This window comes from Hoplias malabaricus, chromosome 11, assembly GCF_029633855.1.
Source record: "Hoplias malabaricus isolate fHopMal1 chromosome 11, fHopMal1.hap1, whole genome shotgun sequence".
NCBI lineage: Eukaryota > Metazoa > Chordata > Actinopteri > Characiformes > Erythrinidae > Hoplias > Hoplias malabaricus.
In genome coordinates, this window is record NC_089810.1 from 41632320 (window position 1) to 41654308 (window position 21989).

The 21989-nt window shown below is 45.8% G+C and overlaps 1 protein-coding gene across 1 annotated transcript in view; it reads right to left on the reverse strand.

The window, feature by feature from the left end:
- The window catches only part of kirrel3b (kirre like nephrin family adhesion molecule 3b), a 264286-nt gene that overhangs the window by 50651 nt on the left and 191646 nt on the right, over nt 1-21989 (reverse strand). The window contains exons 4-5 of the mRNA XM_066685260.1: nt 20056-20213; nt 11901-12051 (exon numbers count right to left, since the gene is read on the reverse strand). Coding sequence (XP_066541357.1) covers nt 11901-12051; nt 20056-20213 — 309 coding nt within the window. The remainder of the gene's footprint in view (nt 1-11900; nt 12052-20055; nt 20214-21989) is intronic.

A 21989-nucleotide genomic window follows, 5' to 3' on the forward strand; every position in this document is an offset into this window, starting at 1 on the left:
TTCTCGGGAGGCGGCGATATGCGGCAACTCATCCTTTCTCTTAATGCTCAATCTCCACCATGCGCTGGGTCTTAGCGGCCAGCTGTTCCCCAGGAGGGAGGCTGGTGTTTGAAAGATGGGGAGGGGATAGATGAGGATGGTGCAGAATGTGGTCAGCCTGTGGAAGATGGAAATACGCAAAAACAGCAGCATGGTTTCATCAGGTTTATCAAGCCTCATCAGAACTGTGAAAGTTCCAGTCAACAGTGTAGAGGCCTTGCTGAGTTTATGACCTGCTACATAATCAAGTATTAACTTTTGCAGGGTAGTGAAGTCCTGAGGTCCATTCAGAGGAACGGTGGGCTTTGGGAACCACAACAACGGTGGTGGTAACGTTAAGCGGTGTTTACTCATGGTGTATTGGCGTGTTGTTGTTGTTTGGGACTGAACACAGCTCCGTCATCAGTTCAGACAGATCAGTAGAGTTTGTTCCTTCCTTGTTGCAGCGTCCAGCTGAATTCTTTCATCGGCCACCGATCCAAGGAGCGTTTGAACCTCTTCAAAAGACCACGGCGTAATTTTACGAGCTTCCGTCATGAGTCGGATAAAAACAAACATGATCTCTGCTGCAGCTGGAGATTTTACGGATGGAGAGTTGGTGCTGGTCGTCTGCGTTGCGTGGCGTAGAGTGACGACTCTCTCTGGTCAATCAGCGCTCTGCAAGGTTTACACCAGCAGTGTGTTGAGACTAAAAAAGAGCTTGGTTCCAGGTAACAGGTACCAGATTTACCCGATGCAAAAGTGGGAAGGTCAAGTCAAGTAGAGCAGAGACTATGCAGCTGATCAGATGTGGAGTCTATTAGGATTATTTGAACCACTTTGGATAATGTGGCACAAAACTTAAAGAACTGCTAACTCAACACATCTGTAGTGAAGGGACATAGCCCTCATTTGACCCACAACAACTCCTCCATCAATCCTACACGAGTACAACTGAGATTCAGAGATACTCCTGGGAAATCACATTTCTGCATATGTCTTTCCATTCAGCACCCTTCATTCCCAATGCAATTTCACCCAAAGAGGGTCAGAGTGTGAACTCGGCAAGATTGTGAAATACTCACTGGTGATTGCAGAGTGGACAGAGGATGTGGATAAGTGCAGAATTGCAGTAATATAAGCAGTGTTATCAGAGCAAAAAAAAATAATATATAAATAAAACTATTAATAATAAAAGAATGGGATCCCTGATAACTGTTATTAGCCTGGGATACCTGTGAGCTTATACTCATATCTAAATCTCCATCTCCATCTACACTGGGACTCACTCTCACCTTTTGGCTAACCATGCAATGCCTCATTTGCTTCCTCCACTAAATTTCATATTTAGATGCTAATTTCCTTAACCCCGGGTCAGAATCAGCTGCGGGTGCTTTATGGGAAGCAGAAATGCAGGGGTCCATTCAAATCCCATGTGTTGGGATGGTACTGAAAGGAAATAAGGCAGTGAAATGCATCAGAACTGACAGAGCTGAGCTGTAAAGCAATGTAATGAGCAGAGGTTTGTCTCAGAAGAAGGAGAAGAATAGAAATTCCAGTAGCTCTGCGCCAATCGAAAAATCCTTTAATTACATTTGTTGCAAATGACACTATTGGGCTGGACCAAGTGGTCAATTAGTTTACCATCGAACGAAGGTCTAGCGATCGTTTAAAGGGGCCAAAACGGAACAGAGTAATGTGTGTAGACCACTGCCAGTGCATATCCCCAATGGAGGCTGATTTTGCTTTGTGGGGGGTAGCTTGACGACACTCATCGCTGCTTCTCTGCACCTTCACGCCGGGGAACAATACAGACTCTGACTGATGCTCTTCTACCCTGCCCCACGTCAGAGATGCACACTTTCACTGCAACTGCCTTTTCCCCCAGTCAATGCCCACACAGTCCCAAACTACAACATCACTGCCCTCCTGCTCCCCCTGGACCTATCCATGGCCATGGACGTTAGCATTGCTGTTAGCTGCTGCCTGAACTTGTATATTAGCACTGTTGTTAGCTTTCCATGGGCTTGTCTGTGGACTCAGACTTTAGCGCTGCTGTTTATAAAACTGATCCTGATTTTCCTGTGGCCTGTGAAACACTGAACTTCATTCCTGAACACTGACAGGGGGTCGTTAGAGGGCCCCAAGTGGTAATTAACTTAGAGCCTTTGAATATTTAACATTAAAAATATCCTCAGCTTTAAACTCTCCACCGGTACGAGGACATGTAGCATTTAATCCCAACCAGGTAAAGGATGCTAACCACAAACACTGATAGCATTGTGATGTATCAGTCCCAGGACACCACTATGACTCCCTCAGCAACTCCCCACTGCAGTGTAAGCGTCTTCCATTCAGCTGAATAAATAAACCGAAGCTGTGCCTAATACTGAATGCTCTGAGGAGTTGGCTACACAAGCTGCAAGATGCAAGCTAAACTAGGACAAGGCCCCACAGCCCCAGTTTGCTATGTTTCAGCGAGTGTCTGTCTGTCTGGCTCTCTCTCTACGCATGTCTGTCTGTCTCTCCTCGTCCCCAGGGCCCTTGTCTAAAACCTGGACCCACTCCTGAAGAAGGCAGGCAAGAAAGAAAAGCTGTCATTCACCTGGGATTACCCATCGATCCTGCCTTGCCTTAGCCCTGTCAGAAGCAGTCACACAGAGGGCAGGCTGCAGTTATTGGCAGAACTAAGCAAAACGTGTGGTAAATAAATAGTATTTGCTCTTGGGAAAACTTGGGAAGTTAAACTTTGTCACTAGCTAATTTGTGTTTGGATACAGAACATTACATTTGATGATGCTAATCTTGTTTAGCGTAAAGTAGCAGCTGTCAGAAGTCAGATGTGTTGACACACAATGCAAGTTAAACGTTAATTTAATTCTCTATCATAACTCTAAAATAACTCTGCCATTACTCCTACGAAGTAAGAGAGCACTCAAATGTGTAGCAGAACTGTAACAACAAAAGCGGCCATGCACAGTCAGGAAACATGCCAGGTTTGCATTGATTTGCACATCCGTAGTCATCTACACGTCTCAGAATCTGTGTCTACGTACTACGCTGTAGTTATTAACATGCAGCATTTCCCAGTGGAGACGCACTAATGCTTCAAAACAACCAAAGCAAAAGTGTGTTACTCTTCCCTGCGCTGTACATTAAACAGCCCACATCGGCTGGCGGTGGAAGTTATAATTGAACACTCCAGTACGCTTGTAAATGCATGTTCCTGCATGGTTTCCCATATAAATATGCACTGACCTCATTTCACGTTCCTAAATGCGCTGTTAATTTCACTTGGAAATAATCTCGCTTGAGCACGTTCCAGAAAAAAAGTGGCCTACATGCATCCGAAGACCCATTTCACTGCCACCGAGGGAGTGTGTTGGTGTTTGTTTGTGTCCTGACCTTCAACTTTTCAATTTCCAGTGTGCCGTTGCTTCCGAGGCTGCACCCAGCTGTCACTTATCAATATTAACAGCGCTACCTGGACCCCATGTGGCCTGAAGGATGGTCCAGTGGCCTGTGGAGGACGGTCCGCTAGCCCACCGTCGCCGCTCCCCATCACTTATTCATCAAACACCTGCTTGTGCATAATCACGGAAAGCTAGCCACAAATCTAGAAGGAATTAGTGGTCCACTGACCAGCTCAAGCTGAGAACATGAAAAATGTTGAAGTTGTAAGTGTGCACTTGTAGATACAGAACTTGAATTGCTTTTTAATTAATTTCACTCTGTCATAACAAGATAACAGTATGTCTACTATGTAACTACATCACATCAGTGCAAAAGCCTAATCAAACATAGGGAAAAAGTCTCAGACAAAAGCTATGATGTTCAAAGCAGGAAATATGCAAATATATGTATAATTAATATACATATTCATTTAAAACTCATTATTCTGTAAGTACATTGTAGTCATAAACATCCAGCATTTAACAAAAGATAAACATGAATGCTTCAAACCAAGAAAACAGCTCAACACTTTCAGGCAAATACAAATGAATATATCTCTGGGGTGGGTTTCACTCACACACTCACACCAGTGGGCAGTTTCACACACTCACCCAGTCACTCACACACTCACCCTGTCACTCATACCCTCACCCAGTCACTTACAGTTTTACACACTCACCCAGTCACTCACACACTCACACCTGAGGACAGTTTCACACACTCACCCTTTCACACACTCACCCTGTCACTCATACCCTCACCCAGTCACTTACAGTTTTACACACTCACCCAGTCACTCACACCTGAGGACAGTTTCACACACTCACCCAGTCATTCACACAGTCACTCACACACTCACACCTGTAGACAGTTTCACACACTCACCCAGTCACTCACACACTCACACCTGTGGGCAGTTTCACACACTCACCCAGTCACTCGCACACTCACCCTGTCACTGATACCCTCACCCAGTCACTTACAGTTTCACACACTCACCCAGTCATTCACACAGTCACTCACACACTCACACCTGTGGACAGTTTCACACACTCACTCACACACTCACACCAGTGGACAATTTTACACACTCACTCACACACTCACCCAGTCACTCACACACTCACACCAGTGGACAATTTTACACACTCACTCACACACTCACCCAGTCACTCACACACTCACACCAGTGGATAGTTTTACACACTCACCCAGTCACTCACACACTCACCCAGTCACTCAAACACTCACACCAGTGGACAATTTTACACACTCACTCACACACACACCCAGTCACTCACACACTCACACCAGTGGACAGTTTTACACACTCACCCAGTCACTCACGCACTCACACCTGAGGACAGTTTCACACACTCACCAAGTCATTCACACACTCACCCTGTCACTCATACCCTCACCCAGTCACTTAGGGTTTTACACACTCACCCAGTCACTCACACCTGAGGACAGTTTCACACACTCACCCAGTCATTCACACAGTCACTCACACACTCACACCTGTGGACAGTTTCACACACTCACTCACACACTCACACCAGTGGACAATTTTACACACTCACTCACACACTCACCCAGTCACTCACACCAGTGGACAATTTTACACACTCACTCACACACTCACCCAGTCACTCACACACTCACACCAGTGGACAGTTTTACACACTCACCCAGTCACTCACACACTCACCCAGTCACTCAAACACTCACACCAGTGGACAATTTTACACACTCACTCACACACTCACCCAGTCACTCACACACTCACACCAGTGGACAGTTTTACACACTCACCCAGTCACTCACGCACTCACACCTGAGGACAGTTTCACACACTCACCCAGTCATTCACACACTCACCCTGTCACTCATACCCTCACCCAGTCACTTACAGTTTTACACACTCACCCAGTCACTCACACCTGAGGACAGTTTCACACACTCACCCAGTCATTCACACAGTCACTCACACACTCACACCTGTAGACAGTTTCACACACTCACCCAGTCACTCACACACTCACACCTGTGGGCAGTTTCACACACTCACCCAGTCACTCGCACACTCACCCTGTCACTGATACCCTCACCCAGTCACTCACACACTCACCCAGTCACTTACAGTTTCACACACTCACCCAGTCATTCACACAGTCACTCACACACTCACACCTGTGGACAGTTTCACACACTCACTCACACACTCACACCAGTGGACAATTTTACACACTCACTCACACACTCACCCAGTCTGAGTATGTAACTACATCACATCAGTGCAAAAGCCTAATCAAACATAGGGAAAAAGTCTCAGACAAAAGCTATGATGTTCAAAGCAGGAAATATGCAAATATATGTATAATTAATATACATATTCATTTAAAACTCATTATTCTGTAAGTACATTGTAGTCATAAACATCCAGCATTTAACAAAAGATAAACATGAATGCTTCAAACCAAGAAAACAGCTCAACACTTTCAGGCAAATACAAATGAATATATCTCTGGGGTGGGTTTCACTCACACACTCACACCAGTGGGCAGTTTCACACACTCACCCAGTCACTCACACACTCACCCTGTCACTCATACCCTCACCCAGTCACTTACAGTTTTACACACTCACCCAGTCACTCACACACTCACACCTGAGGACAGTTTCACACACTCACCCTTTCACACACTCACCCTGTCACTCATACCCTCACCCAGTCACTTACAGTTTTACACACTCACCCAGTCACTCACACCTGAGGACAGTTTCACACACTCACCCAGTCATTCACACAGTCACTCACACACTCACACCTGTAGACAGTTTCACACACTCACCCAGTCACTCACACACTCACACCTGTGGGCAGTTTCACACACTCACCCAGTCACTCGCACACTCACCCTGTCACTGATACCCTCACCCAGTCACTTACAGTTTCACACACTCACCCAGTCATTCACACAGTCACTCACACACTCACACCTGTGGACAGTTTCACACACTCACTCACACACTCACACCAGTGGACAATTTTACACACTCACTCACACACTCACCCAGTCACTCACACACTCACACCAGTGGACAATTTTACACACTCACTCACACACTCACCCAGTCACTCACACACTCACACCAGTGGATAGTTTTACACACTCACCCAGTCACTCACACACTCACCCAGTCACTCAAACACTCACACCAGTGGACAATTTTACACACTCACTCACACACACACCCAGTCACTCACACACTCACACCAGTGGACAGTTTTACACACTCACCCAGTCACTCACGCACTCACACCTGAGGACAGTTTCACACACTCACCAAGTCATTCACACACTCACCCTGTCACTCATACCCTCACCCAGTCACTTAGGGTTTTACACACTCACCCAGTCACTCACACCTGAGGACAGTTTCACACACTCACCCAGTCATTCACACAGTCACTCACACACTCACACCTGTGGACAGTTTCACACACTCACTCACACACTCACACCAGTGGACAATTTTACACACTCACTCACACACTCACCCAGTCACTCACACCAGTGGACAATTTTACACACTCACTCACACACTCACCCAGTCACTCACACACTCACACCAGTGGACAGTTTTACACACTCACCCAGTCACTCACACACTCACCCAGTCACTCAAACACTCACACCAGTGGACAATTTTACACACTCACTCACACACTCACCCAGTCACTCACACACTCACACCAGTGGACAGTTTTACACACTCACCCAGTCACTCACGCACTCACACCTGAGGACAGTTTCACACACTCACCCAGTCATTCACACACTCACCCTGTCACTCATACCCTCACCCAGTCACTTACAGTTTTACACACTCACCCAGTCACTCACACCTGAGGACAGTTTCACACACTCACCCAGTCATTCACACAGTCACTCACACACTCACACCTGTAGACAGTTTCACACACTCACCCAGTCACTCACACACTCACACCTGTGGGCAGTTTCACACACTCACCCAGTCACTCGCACACTCACCCTGTCACTGATACCCTCACCCAGTCACTCACACACTCACCCAGTCACTTACAGTTTCACACACTCACCCAGTCATTCACACAGTCACTCACACACTCACACCTGTGGACAGTTTCACACACTCACTCACACACTCACACCAGTGGACAATTTTACACACTCACTCACACACTCACCCAGTCACTCACACACTCACACCAGTGGACAATTTTACACACTCACTCACACACTCACCCAGTCACTCACACACTCACACCAGTGGACAGTTTTACACACTCACCCAGTCACTCACACACTCACCCAGTCACTCAAACACTCACACCAGTGGACAATTTTACACACTCACTTACACACTCACCCAGTCACTCACACACTCACACCAGTGGACAGTTTTACACACTCACCCAGTCACTCACGCACTCACACCTGAGGACAGTTTCACACACTCACCCAGTCATTCACACACTCACCCTGTCACTCATACCCTCACCCAGTCACTTACAGTTTTACACACTCACCCAGTCACTCACACCTGAGGACAGTTTCACACACTCACCCAGTCATTCACACAGTCACTCACACACTCACACCTGTAGACAGTTTCACACACTCACCCAGTCACTCACACACTCACACCTGTGGGCAGTTTCACACACTCACCCAGTCACTCGCACACTCACCCTGTCACTGATACCCTCACCCAGTCACTCACACACTCACCCAGTCACTTACAGTTTCACACACTCACCCAGTCATTCACACAGTCACTCACACACTCACACCTGTGGACAGTTTCACACACTCACTCACACACTCACACCAGTGGACAGTTTTACACACTCACTCACACACTCACCCAGTCACTCACACACTCACACCAGTGGACAATTTTACACACTCACTCACACACTCACCCAGTCACTCACACACTCACACCAGTGGACAGTTTTACACACTCACCCAGTCACTCAGACATTCACCCAGTCACTTAAAGTTTTACACACTCACCCAGTCACTCACACACTCACACCAGTGGACAGTTTTACACACTCACCCAGTCACTCAGACATTCACCCAGTCACTTAAAGTTTTACACACTCACCCAGTCACTCACACACTCACCCAGTCACTCACACACTCACCCAGTCACTCACAAACTCACCCAGTCACTCACACACTAACACCAGTGGACAGTTTTACACACTCACCCAGTCACTTGCAGTTTTACGCAGTTTCACTCACACACTAACACCAGTGGACAGTTTTACACACTCACCCAGTCACTCACACACTCATGCAGTCACTTACAGTTTTACACACTCATCCAGTCACTCATCCAGTCCCTCACACACTCACACCCATAGACAGTTTCACACACTCACCCAGTCACTCACACACACACACACTCACTCAGTCACTCAAACAATCACCCAGTCACTCACACAATCACACCCATGGACAGTTTCACACACTCACCCACTCACTCACACACTCACTCAGTCACTCACCCAGTCACTCACACACTTACACCCGTGGACAGTTTCACACACACCCAGTCACTCACACACTCACTCATTCACCCAGTCACTCATACACTCACTTAATCCACCTAAATCTGTGGATGTCTGGATTTCAGGGCCCTGGAACTTTAACATTAACATGCCACAGAGTACGTGTTCTTCAGGGGAAACTGTGTTCACTGGTAAATAGGGGTTTGAAAAATTCTACATACAACATTTATTATAAACTGGGGATTTTATGCGACTTGCCCTTCACCATGAGACACAGTAGCAGCCATGTCTCCATCCTAATGCAGCCTACTGTTTCAAAACGAAGGGCTTCCTTCATTTATCCCACATCATACATTCATCCATTCATTGTTTGTAACCCTTTTCCAGTTCAGGGTCGCGGTGGATCTGGAGCCAACCCACAATCACTGGGCACAAAGCAGGAACACACCCTGGAGGGGGCGCCAGTCCTTCACAGTGCGACACACACTCACACATTCCACATCACTCAAACACCAGTTTCAGTCGAATATAAGATCATTCATGTGTTTGTCTTTGTCTCTGGAATCTGCTAAACCTTTTGAACCCCTCAGAACCCCTCAGGTCATCCACAGCCTTATTGCCCCTCACCCAGAGAGAGCATTCAATAGAGCAGAGCCGGGTGAGTGACTACATGTAATAGTGGAAACCTCATTATCCTCTTTGCATGTCTGCCCTTTCACATTCGCTTTGCTCTCTCTCTCTCTCTCTCTCTCTCTCTCTCTCTCTCTCTCTCTCTCTCTCTCAGGGCCATCCATCCTTTTTTCAAAAAATTCCTGAACAAGCTTCAGTTTCAGTAGTGTTCTTGAATATTTTTTGCCTCCATCTCTACCCCTCCTCCTTCTCTCTCTCTCTCTCTCTCTCTCTCTCTCTCTGTAGCACACAAAACTGTTTTAATGAAATTAGAAAGCACAGAGACTTGAGCGAACTGGAGTTCTTGAATCAAAGTTCAATTACGGTGCGTTTGATTTCTCGCGCGGCTTAATTAAAACAGCGGCGGAGGAGTGGGAGTGAGAGCTGGACAGCGGCGGAGTGCCTCATTGTCCCCATAGGGCATGAGAGAGAGAGAAAGAGAGAGAGAGAGAGAGAAAGAGAGAGAGAGAGAGAGAGAGAGAGAGAGAGATATTACTTTTCCTTTGCTGTGGAAACTCTAGCTCACACTACACACTGGGAATGGTGAGTTTGGGCTCATGTGCAGCTGCTCTATCAGATATTTCAGTGCCTTTAACTGAGATGGACAAAGGGGAAAAGAAGAAGAAGAAGAAGATGATGATGATGATGATGATGACCTCAAACCAACCTGCACCTGTGGAAGTGTCTTTCCTGATGAATACACCCTAAAAGAAGGGAACCATCAGCAGTAATAGATCTGTAAATAGCATTCTCTGCTTTATTAGCTTTATTATTCATAGCTAATCGTGCTAAAGGAGGGTGGGAGGGATGGAATCCAGCGCTGCTTTTGTTCGCTGTATAGAGAGAAAGAAAAATAATAAAGGACTCTCTGACAATCGAAGTGTGGCTGCCGCGAGTGGGATTCCACAAGCGCCGGAAGATTGATGAAATGAGATGCAAATAAAGAGGGGAGTGAAATGTGAACAAAGGCAAAGAGCTGTATTTCATTTTTTCTCGCTTTCCACAAAAAAAATTAAAAAATAATAAAAGTTCGCTTCATTATAAAACAATCTGCCCACGGATGTTACACTCATACCCCCCTCCCCCTCCCCCCCACCCCCACACACACCCACATCCACTATACAGAGCACATCCGACTCAGAGACAACATTCCCTTCCCATTCCCGAGGATGAGATAATGGAGGAGAGTGCCTCAATACAAGGCGATGGATTTAAGCCCTGAGTGTTTCATAAGCAGCTGAGGATATACAGCCTTCTCAATCTGGAGCTCCCTAACACTCCACCCTCACTCTAGAGTCCAGTCCAGTGTAGGAAAGGCTGCTTATGTGTGAGGAGAATGGAGATAGATAAGAGAGAAGGTCACAGACTTATAGAAACTTACACCACATTGGTAAACACATGTCATAGAGAGTGAACTCAACTAAGGTAAAGTGGAGGCAGTCTTTTAGAAACAAACACAATAAAAAATGTCATGCCCTGGATCAGCTTCACAAAGAAAGACAGATACATAATGGATAGATAGAGAGATGTAGATAGATAGTCTAGACTCATAGTGAATGTCAGTGGTGTAGAATCACAGTAAACATCAGTGGTGTAGACTTGTAGTGAATGTCAGTGGTGTAGACACGTAGTGAACTTCAGTGGTGTAAACTCGTAGTGAACGTCAGTGGTGTAGACACGTAGTGAACTTCAGTGGTGTGGACTTGTAGTGAACGTCAGTGGTGTAGACACGTAGTGAACGTCAGTGGTGTGGACTCGTAGTGAACGTCAGTGGTGTAGACTCGTATAGTGAACATCAGTGGTGTAGAGTCAGTGAAAGTCAGTGGTGTAGACTCGTAGTGAACGTCAGTGGTGTAGACACGTAGTGAACTTCAGTGGTGTGGACTCGTAGTGAACGTCAGTGGTGTAGACTCGTATAGTGAACATCAGTGGTGTAGAGTCAGTGAAAGTCAGTGGTGTAGACTCAGTGAACGTCAGTGGTGTAGACTCAGTGAACGCCAGTGGTGTAGACTCAGTGAACGTCAGTGGTGTTGACTCGTATAGTGAATGGCAGTGGTGTAGACTCAGTGAACGCCAGTGGTGTAGACTCAGTGAACGCCAGTGGTGTATACTTATAGTGAACATCAGTGGTAAATTTTTACTAGACATGATTAGTGCAGACACCTATGGAATATCAAGTTTTACTCACGTTGGATGTCAATGGTGACGCTGGTCTCCTTGCCGGTGGGGATGGCCTTGTTGGCCGCCCGGCAGATGATCTTCTGTCCCGTCTCGATATTGGAGGCGGAGATGTAGAGGGTGCTGACCGTGCTCTCCCTCCTTCCGTCCTGAAGAAGAGTCTGCAAAGAGCAGGGAGAGGAGAGATGACCGGCGGGACCAAAGAAGCAACAAAATGAAAGGGCATGGATAAGTTGAACCATCAGCCAAGCGTGAGTGAGGGGTCAAGGCAGGTACAAACACCATCAGTCAAAGCCCAAACCCACGGCCTGGGTTCGGGACATAACATTTCATATTGGGTGCCCTGGAGCCAACCGAGACCCCTGCATTGGTGCTGTCTGTCTCCATCAGGGCTGATTGATTGGAAGCACAGGAAGAAAGAAAATACAGTCTGTGTTTGGGGGCCTGTTTTTGAGGTTGGAGAGTGGAGCTCTAGTGCATGGCTTGTCATGCACCACAAAGGAAATCAATCTTCTTTTACCCTGCTTCTACTCTGGGCTCGGCCCAAAACTCACCGCCGCATTCTCGAGTGCCATCTGGAATCGCTCGACAGAATCCACTCACTACATCACACCAAGGTGGCTCGGAGAGAGAGAGAGATGGGGGGGGGGGGAGCAGAGAAAGAAAGAGACATTATGAAAGATGTCTCTAGAGGGGGGTTTAAGAGGCTCACCCAGCAGAACAAATTCGCAGTGCCAGAGCTCTCCCATGATGGGCCCCTACTGGAGAGAGAAGAGATCCTCCAGACAGTCCTTCATGCATTGAAACACCCAGTGCTCTACAAAGATAGCCTTTTCACTCTCTCACTGTCTCTCACTTTCTTTCTCTCTCTCTCTCTCTCTCTCTCTCTCTCTCTCTGCTATGTTTCTGATTCTCTTTTCTCATGGATCTGATTCGGTTCCTGATGGTGAAGCAGGTTTCCTCCGACATCGATTGGTTTCTGAATCAGAAATGTACGCTCACAGCTGGAACCAAATAACAGTGGGTTCTTCAGGGGGAACCGTGGTGGCGTCTGTGGGCGTGTGGAGAGATAACGAGGCTCCAGAAAGAGCTCAGAGCCTGAAATAAAGTGTGATGGTGCAGTGGAGCAGGGCGGTCATTTACAGAGTGTTATAGAAATAAATAAAAGGAAATAAAACACGAACTTGCTCCATCTCTGTGTGTGTTTCTCCAGGAGTGTCACATACTTTTCTTGCAGTTTTCTCCCTGTTTTCTCTCTGTTCTGGATCTCAGCAGATGACTCAGAGCTCATCATCATTTCCACGTGTCTCATATCTCACTGTGATCTGACCGCGATGTAAACAGTGGATTAACCATGACTCTGTCCTGACTCTATCCCTTTATCACTGTCTCTGGAGCTGAATTCAGACACAGCCCCACAGCGCCCCCTGCTGCTTATTTATACTTTCACACACTCAACCATTTACTCACACACGCAGCTGTGGATATTGGAACCTAACTATTAACACTTTGGTTTGGATTGTGTCTCCTACAGTTGTTTGCATGTAAAAAAAAAAAAAAAAAATATATATATATATATATATATATATATATATATATATATATATATATATATATATATATATATATATATATATATATATATATATGAATAAATAAAACAGAAAAACTTGCCCCTCCAGCCCAGGGCCAGAGCACTGTATGTAGTGGTTCTTGTGGTTGATCAGTGCCAAAAGCGTTGACTTGCGTGGGAGGTGCTTTGAGACCCAATCTGTGGCTCACGCTCTCCAGAAGCCCATGCATTATCACCCTCCCCCTCCTCCCCCAACCACACACAAACACACAATATCACAAGATAACGTACTGAGTCGCAGTAATAACGAGTAATTAGCACATACAGACTATTGACAGTGGGTTGGGAGTAAATACCTGCTCACTGTTCTTTAGCTCATTATTGGCCAAGAAAGAAATACAGGAGAAAAACGAATCCGAATGAAACCTGGTGTTTGTCATCGCAAAGGGTTGTGGAGGGGGTGTGTACTGCAGTGTCAGGAGAAAAAGGTGGGGTGAGGAGTGTGTGATTACTGGAGATGAGAACAAGAAGGCCCCTACACAGCTTCCATTTCCTCCTTCACTAGCGAAGGGAACTTGTCACAGGGTTCAGCAGAAAACAAGCCGAGCGGCTAAATGTTACTTACAGTTTAATGATATTTAAGACCCAGCGCTATTATACAAGGCTTCATGGAATAAATACACTTTCTGACACTAATCAGCGGTATAAATAAGCCCTTTAGAAACCTCTAGGCTGTGAGAGAGGAATATAAATCTCAGTGAAACAGCCAGCGCAGCAGTGACAGCGCCACTTCCCCAGCCACAGGTTGAAGTTAATCAGCACTTCTCACAGCGGGTTTGCCTCGAAGATGGTCCACTGCCTTGGACTGTGCTTCTACTATATCTTTAACACTTTACTGGGAAAATGTAGCTGTACACATTCTATGAACAGTCAATTAACCATCTACAGTCTCAGCAACATGTGAGTCTCAAACACTCTGGATAGTGGTTACAATGAATGAATGAGTAAAGATCCCTTCACATGTTGCTGAGAATCGGTTTGTAATGTGGTTCATGAGATGTCCAGAGAGGGTTTGTTTGACATTAAAGGAGTGTGGGGGCACACTTTACACCAGTCTCTTTACTCTGTTGTGATGTTGTTGTTGTTTGCTGCTGTTGTTGTGTAGTTTGGTGCGGCAGTGTGTTTGTTTGGTGTATGAGGTTGGACAGTTGTGGTTCTGTTTAGGTGCCAACAGTTGTTTACTGAACTGTTTCCCAAACTGCCATCCCCCCACCCACCTCTGAATGTGTGAGAGCATGCACAGGGTGGCGCTATCCTCTCTTTTAACCGGACCAACATAAATGGGAATTTAATGCTCTCATCCAAGAGAGTTGAGCTGCAAAACGATGCTGTGTTAGCAGAAGCTTAAAAAGATGTGGTGGCTGTACCCTGATGACACCAGAAAAACTCAAATGGACATTACAAGACATGGCCTACACACAGTCATCCGGCCAGGAACCCTGTTGCTAGTTGTTGTGTCTGGATCGGTGCACATTTGTCACCTCCAATACCAGAGCAGTGAGAGTGAGCTGAGGATAGTGAAAGCCCACCCCTGCCCCCACTCCACCCCCCACCCCCTCAGCACTCTGAGCTCCTGGAGTGAGCCGTGGTCTGTCAGCAGCTGGACGTGGTCAGACAATATGCTCCATGACATGCCACGCATTGTTTCGCCTGCAGCCCGGGGCCTGTCTAAAGACATTAATATCTGGATGTTTCAGGCCTGGATGGTCAGCGTTCGCCTGGACGAGAATAGCTCCCAATTACAGACTGCTCATTTCTCAAACGGACATGAGGAAGGGGGATCTATTCATAAGAGTGTAGTGGGTGAGGAACAGGTGACCTAGGTCTCCAGGATTGTACACACAACTATGTACATGCTATTGTCATAGAAAGCACTGCACCAAAGATGGAATGCACTGGAGAAGCTGCACATGAGCCTATGAGTGTCTTCGAAAAGGAGCCGTCCACCAATCAGGACCTGTTCTCACCCATGTACTCATGGCTGCGTTCATTCAAATCCAGAAGGTTGCCGGTTCGATCTCCAGAGTCTGGGGACCGCAAAGAAACTGGACAATTTTGTTGGGCATAGAATCATAATCTGGTCCAAAATTTAAGCTCAAACCTAGACACAAGTCTTAGAACATGGTCCAGGCAGAAAGCAGTGCTCATCACAAGCGTGACATTGAGCATCCCTGTAAAATTTAAAGTGCATGAGATTAAAGCTGACTTCTGACAGAAAAAATCTTAGATTAATAAAAAAAAAAAAAAAAAAAAAAGAAAATGTAATGGTGATTAGACCTCAAGGGACGCTGGAGTTAACCATTCAGTGAACATTTACGTTCTGCTGTTAATCTAACAAGCCTTTGATATATCCAAACATGCAGCATGGCTTGAGGTTATATTAAATCAGTGCTGCTAATTGCAGACCACCCCAGCCGCAAGTACCCCGGACTATTACTGCGTATTAATTTCATTTAAAACTGTGATAAGCTGCAGTGGCTTTGTTTTACTGTTACACACACACACACACACACACAGAAAACGAGAAATTATGTTTTTTCCTCTCCGTCTTGGGGCTCAAACTATTCTTTGATTAACCAATTTAAGCCCCCCACCTCCAGTTCGAATGAAATCCCACCATTTTATGGCCTAATTAATTAAACGTCTCTGTATTTTGCGGCTCTCCCACCTCCTCATTTCGGCGGTGAGGTGCCAGCAAAGTTGACAAGCTCGAAAATGAGGGAAACACAGCTGTAGGGTCTCTGAGTAATGGCTGGGATCCTGTGCTCGGGTGACTGTCTGTGAGGAGTGTGGCATGTTCTCCCTGTGTCGGCATGGGTTTCCTCCGGGTGACTGTCTGTGAGGAGTGTGGTGTGTTCTCCCTGTGTCTGCATGGGTTTCCTCCGGGTGACTGTCTGTGAGGAGTGTGGTGTGTTCTCCCTGTGTCTGCGTGGGTTTCCTCTGGATGACTGTCTGTGAGGAGTGTGGTGTGTTCTCCCTGTGTCTGCGTGGGTTTCCTCCAGGTGACTGTCTGTGAGGAGTGTGGTGTGTTCTCCCTGTGTCTGCGTGGGTTTCCTCCGGGTGACTGTCTGTGAGGAGTGTGGTGTGTTCTCTCTGTGTCTGCGTGGGTTTCTTCCGGGTGACTGTCTGTGAGGATTGTGGTGTGTTCTCCCTGTGCCTGTGTGGGTTTCCTCCACAGTCCAAACACTGTGCTTCCCTCCCACAGTTCAAACACACATGTTGGCAAGTGGAGTGACTGTGTGACATTGTCCACAGGTGTGTGTGTGTGTGTGTGTGTGTGAGAATGTGTGAAAAGGTAAGTGTGTGATGCTCTGTGACAAACTGGAGCACTGTCCAGAGTGTGTTGTGGCCTAAATCTGACCCATTTACCCACGTCATATTTGTAAACAGCTCTGTTCGTCTACGTCAGTCAGTAGAGGAGCTTAGGTTGTGTTCCAAATAATGTCATACTCCCAACATAGTGCATGTCACAGATAATAAAACTAATAATTCCACACTCAGACAGTAATTAGACTCAAGTTTGACAGGGAAACGTGAACACTATAGCTGAGAAAATATTATTTATACATACAATGCACTATGTGACTTGAAACCATTATTTTATGACCCACACTGTGCCCTACTGAGGTTGTAGAGAGACGTTTGTGATTTGGCCTTGGCTTCACTACGACATGTAAACATCTCTCACTGATCACTCACACTTTCGGACTAGAACTCTGCACTCTTAGAGTGCAGGGACAGTGGGATCAGATTATTTACCTGTAAACAGGGGGAAACGACTGAGACAGAGGAATACGGGGCTTGTGTCTGTCATCTCTTACACACTACAACAACACAAGAGTGAAATAAGACGGTGACTGAAGCTTTTGTATAATCTCTGTTTGAATAACTCACTCAGATTCAGACAGAAGAGCAGAGAGACGTATTAGAGCTTCCATTCCATTTCAGAACTGATTTCCATTAGAGCCTATAATGAAAATGACAATATGGCTAACAGAGTATAACTGTCTTTTTCTCCTCGTTATGTTACATTGTGGGATCCTTTACCCCTTGACACAGAGAGGCGGCCATATTCTGTGTTTCTGAGTGCTGTGAGACCAGTGCTGGGAGAGGAGCTGTGTATGAGATACATTTCACTTCTCTTTACATTTGTGCAGCACTCTGAAACAAGAACATTGCCCCTCAATATGGTGCACATGCCCCAAAACAAAATATTGTTTTTAAATCATGTGACTGCAACCCATTAATTTCTTGCACTATACACCATCTCTTATTGTAGAACAACCTTCTTTAACCTGTTGTTGAAGTTGTCTGACTGTATTGGGGTCTAAAACTATTACCTCAAAGTCACTGGGGAACTATGATCACTGTCTTTAATGGACCTTATTTGACCTTATTTGCTGATCTCAAATATATTCAGCTAGAGCCCTTACCCTGTCCTGTGGGTAATAACGCCTGATGGATTGCCCATAAACCCCTATAATAAAGAAAGCCACAGGGATAATTGATCATCTGAATCACAATGAGCTGCGAGTGTGTGGGTGTCATACAGGCCGTACCTAAAGAAAGACGTGCACAATGTGGACTTCATTCATGTCCCAGTCTTCGTTTGTTGTGATTATGTGTTTGACGTAGGGGAGCTGGTGGGGGGTTTAGCGAGAACAGCCCGAATGTGCTGCATGCACTGGGTCATAGTTGAGTTCATTCCTTTTTAACACCACAAACGATGACATGAAGAGGCCTGGCCACTCCCATCTATCGCCCTTCAAGACCTGCCCCCTCCCTCAAGTGACATTTTTCATCTGATCTGAGCTTCTGATTTACAGCATCCAATTAGAACCTAGCTGTATGTTTACTAAGCTGAAGGCAGACAGACGAGTAAACGGCCAACTCGCTCGTCTCCGATCAATGCCATTTATCGCCCGTTAGAAGGAAACCAATAACAAGATGGGAGGGAAGGACGGAAGGCCCCTGAGGTCCGACAGGCGTTCCTCATTTATATGGAAATGACCAGGATGTGGTGATTACAGGCCGGAAGGCTCAGTGCTGCACCTGCTCTGGGACAGCTTCTTGGGTCATGAAGCAGGATGACAGGAAGATCATGGAGGAAATATTAGCTGCAGGCCATATGACCTGTGGTCAAAAAATGAGTGGTCAAACTCTGGGGTTTTATTTAGCCAGGTAATCGTAGCTGCTAGGGCTACAGAGTAGCAATATATAGAAGACTCTGATATGTGGACGCACTATGTAGTCAATCACAAACTGCTGTGGGCAGCCGGACAAATCCCACTCCTAGATGAGTTGTTGAAGATGACCAAAGAATGGACTGTTCTCCAGAAGAATGTTCTTGAGGAGTTCAGGTCTTTAATGCAGTGAAGGACGGACTTTCAGGTGTTTCTTGTTGGTGAGTCAATGTATTCTTGTAATTTAGGGCAAATTGAGAACAACATCTGGGTATCTGAATCGTTTCTGGTAGTTTTGTCCTTGACTATTGGAACATAACTTCAGCAAAGGAAGACTATTCCAAGAAGGAACATGAGAACGTAAGAACACACAAGATGACACACTGTGAAACAACCATGAACTTGCTTTCATCTTAGTAACACATCCCCAGAAGGATTTATTTTGCAATAAACTCAGAACCCAGAAAAGCACGGAAGTCATAAATAATCTAATTTAATATAAAGCTATTTTAAATCCGAGTTCTCTTGTGTATTAAATTAAATCACAATAATAAAACTCTAAAACCTAGAGTAACTGCTGCCCCTCAGCACCACGTATCTGTAAAGCCACCAGCTCATGAGCATTCAGGACTGCTGACTGTAGTAGGACACTATAGACACTAAAGCCCAGGGCCAATATTTGATTTCATCCCAGAGTTGATACAGAGTGCACACACTCTGCCACAACTCCACAGCTCCGGTGCTTTCAGGTGACACTCCGCAGGCAGATCTATTATGAGCAGAGGCACAGTGGAGTGCAGTTTGAAATTCTAGGAAAACACCAATGCCTCGTCTCATCCCTCCATCTGCTTGTTTGTGTTGACACATTTAGGAGGGTGAAAAGGACAAACATCTCTCCATCAGCACTGCGGAGAACTGGATTTCCAGGGATTTCGTTCCAATCAAACGGAGCTGAAGGCTAAATTGAAGGAGTGCAGATGGCGCAAGCAATCATGGCCCACAGACGAGTAGCTGTTTAACACAAAGCTTCTCGGGAATCCACAAAGACAGACGCACTGAAAGGACTCCAACAAGAGAATGCAGTTTTGCATTGATGTCACTTCTGAAACACCCATTATACTGACACCTAGTGGCCTGGATGTGTCTTAGATTGTGTCCTAAACAATTTAAAATTGAATTCTTAAACTCAGCTGCCACCGTATGGTGGGGAACTTCTCCATGGAACAGAAACTGATTCATTCTGGGAACGCAAAACATGTAGATTCTAGAAAATCTAAAATAATAAATGATACTGAAGGCCACTTTTTAGTGGTGACACTACAGAAACCCACAGCTAGCTCTGCACCTACCTTAGAGTACATGGCGCCATTCAGGACCTCTCCATTCCGGATCCAGATGATGGAGGCCGCAGGCTTGGCGTTGTCTGCATGGCAGGTGAGATTGAGGGGGTCTCCGGCACGCAGGCTTACTACTGGACCTCCTTCAATGACTGGGTCTTCTGGTGGTACTGCATTGTGAGGAAAAGAGAGACAAGTCAGGGATTAGAGTTCTAGGGAATAGGTGAAGTCACACAGAGGGGTGTAAAACTCAGCAATGTAAACAGTAAAACTGGGTTCCTTGGAGGGAAGGAACACTATGCCATATCTCCCTCTATCTATAACTAATGCCAGATTCTCCCCTTTGGATAAACTCCCTATAAATAACCGTGATTTTATTAGAGAACTAGTTTACAAATCATCGTTGTCCAAACAAAAACCTGTATCTGTGTGTGTGGAAGCCCTTCACACTGTGTGAACATTTCACCATGAATGGACCAATAGAAACATTCTAAAGTCACTTGGACATATGTCTATTTCCATTGGCTTCTACAGAATGTCCTTCTCCTGTAAAGTTTCTATTTTGAAGATGTGTTTTTTCTTGGACTACTGTGTGTGTAAGACTTATACAGATGGAGTAACACTCTTGTTAGGGGCAGCATTGTGTGAGCTAATGTCTGTCTGTTGTGACTGTGCCCCCTGCATGTGAAGTGCATTATAACAAGGAAAAACTCCACTGTGGTTTAGCTGAAATGTTGGTCTTTTGACCACCTCCAACCTCATCTATTTCCATCCTTTGCTATTTACAGTAACAGACTGGCACACTGCCCAAAGAAGCATATCTTTCCCACCATTTCAGGTTTTACATGTAGACGTTCTGTTGTTGTGCTTCAGCAGTGAGTCGAACACAAATCTTTTCGATCTCCATGGTGATTAACCTGATGGTTCTCTTATGTTTTCTAATAAAGTGGCAGCTGAGTTTGTGTGTGTGACATCATCACCGGGGGCAGCTGCATATGAATGTGAAATCACACAGTCTTTAGTGAAGAAGCAATAAACTCATACAGTTCTCAGAAACAAAGTGTGTATCTTGTGATTCATATCAGTTCACATTGAGCGAATCGACCTCAGGGGCAATGCCGGAGAAGTACAGAATCTCACTGTAAGTCTCTGGAAAAATACAGCGGGTAAAAGACGGCGTGCTGAGGGCTGAGAGCATTTCAACTTAATCTTTCTTTAATGAGAGCAGGTGTGATTTGTATATACATTCAAGAAGTTAGACTGGGATGTGATGGAAAGAAGTGTACTGGCGTGTGTGTGTGTGTGTGTGTGCAGCAAAGGGTGGATTCTAGTGAAAGGGAGTTTGACGGGGCGGAAAAGCAATTGGAGGAACTGCAGGAGGGTGTGTATTTGGATATGTGTGTGTGTGTGTGTGTGTGTGTGTGTGTGTGTGTATGGGGAAGACAGTGCAGGTTCATGAATGGCACTGATTACACTTTATCTTTCTTGCCGACACACTCAGATGCACACACACACACACACACACACACACACACACACTTGCATAGGCCTTGAACCCCCTGTGCTTTATTCAAACTCTACTGAATTATTGATCGGCCTACAAGCTCGTTACAGAGCAAATCTGGGGCAGGAGCAAAAATCAGAGGCAAGGAACAGCTGGTGGATGGGGGTAAGAGAGAGAGAGAGAGAGAGAGAGAGAGAGAGAGAGAGAGAGAGAGAGAGAGAGAGAGAATGTAGTTATAGTTGTACCAATAAAAATATGTTTGACTAAACTGAAAGTGGTGGAGCGCTGGAGGATTTTACACAACTCCAGCCAACACTTGGCATTGAGCCTCATGATCAGAGCTGGTCCAGACTTCCCAGGGTCCCTAAGCTCAATTTTGATAAGGGGCCCTCCAACCTGAACTCTGTGAGCCATTCAATCACTTAATCACGTTTTTAAGGTG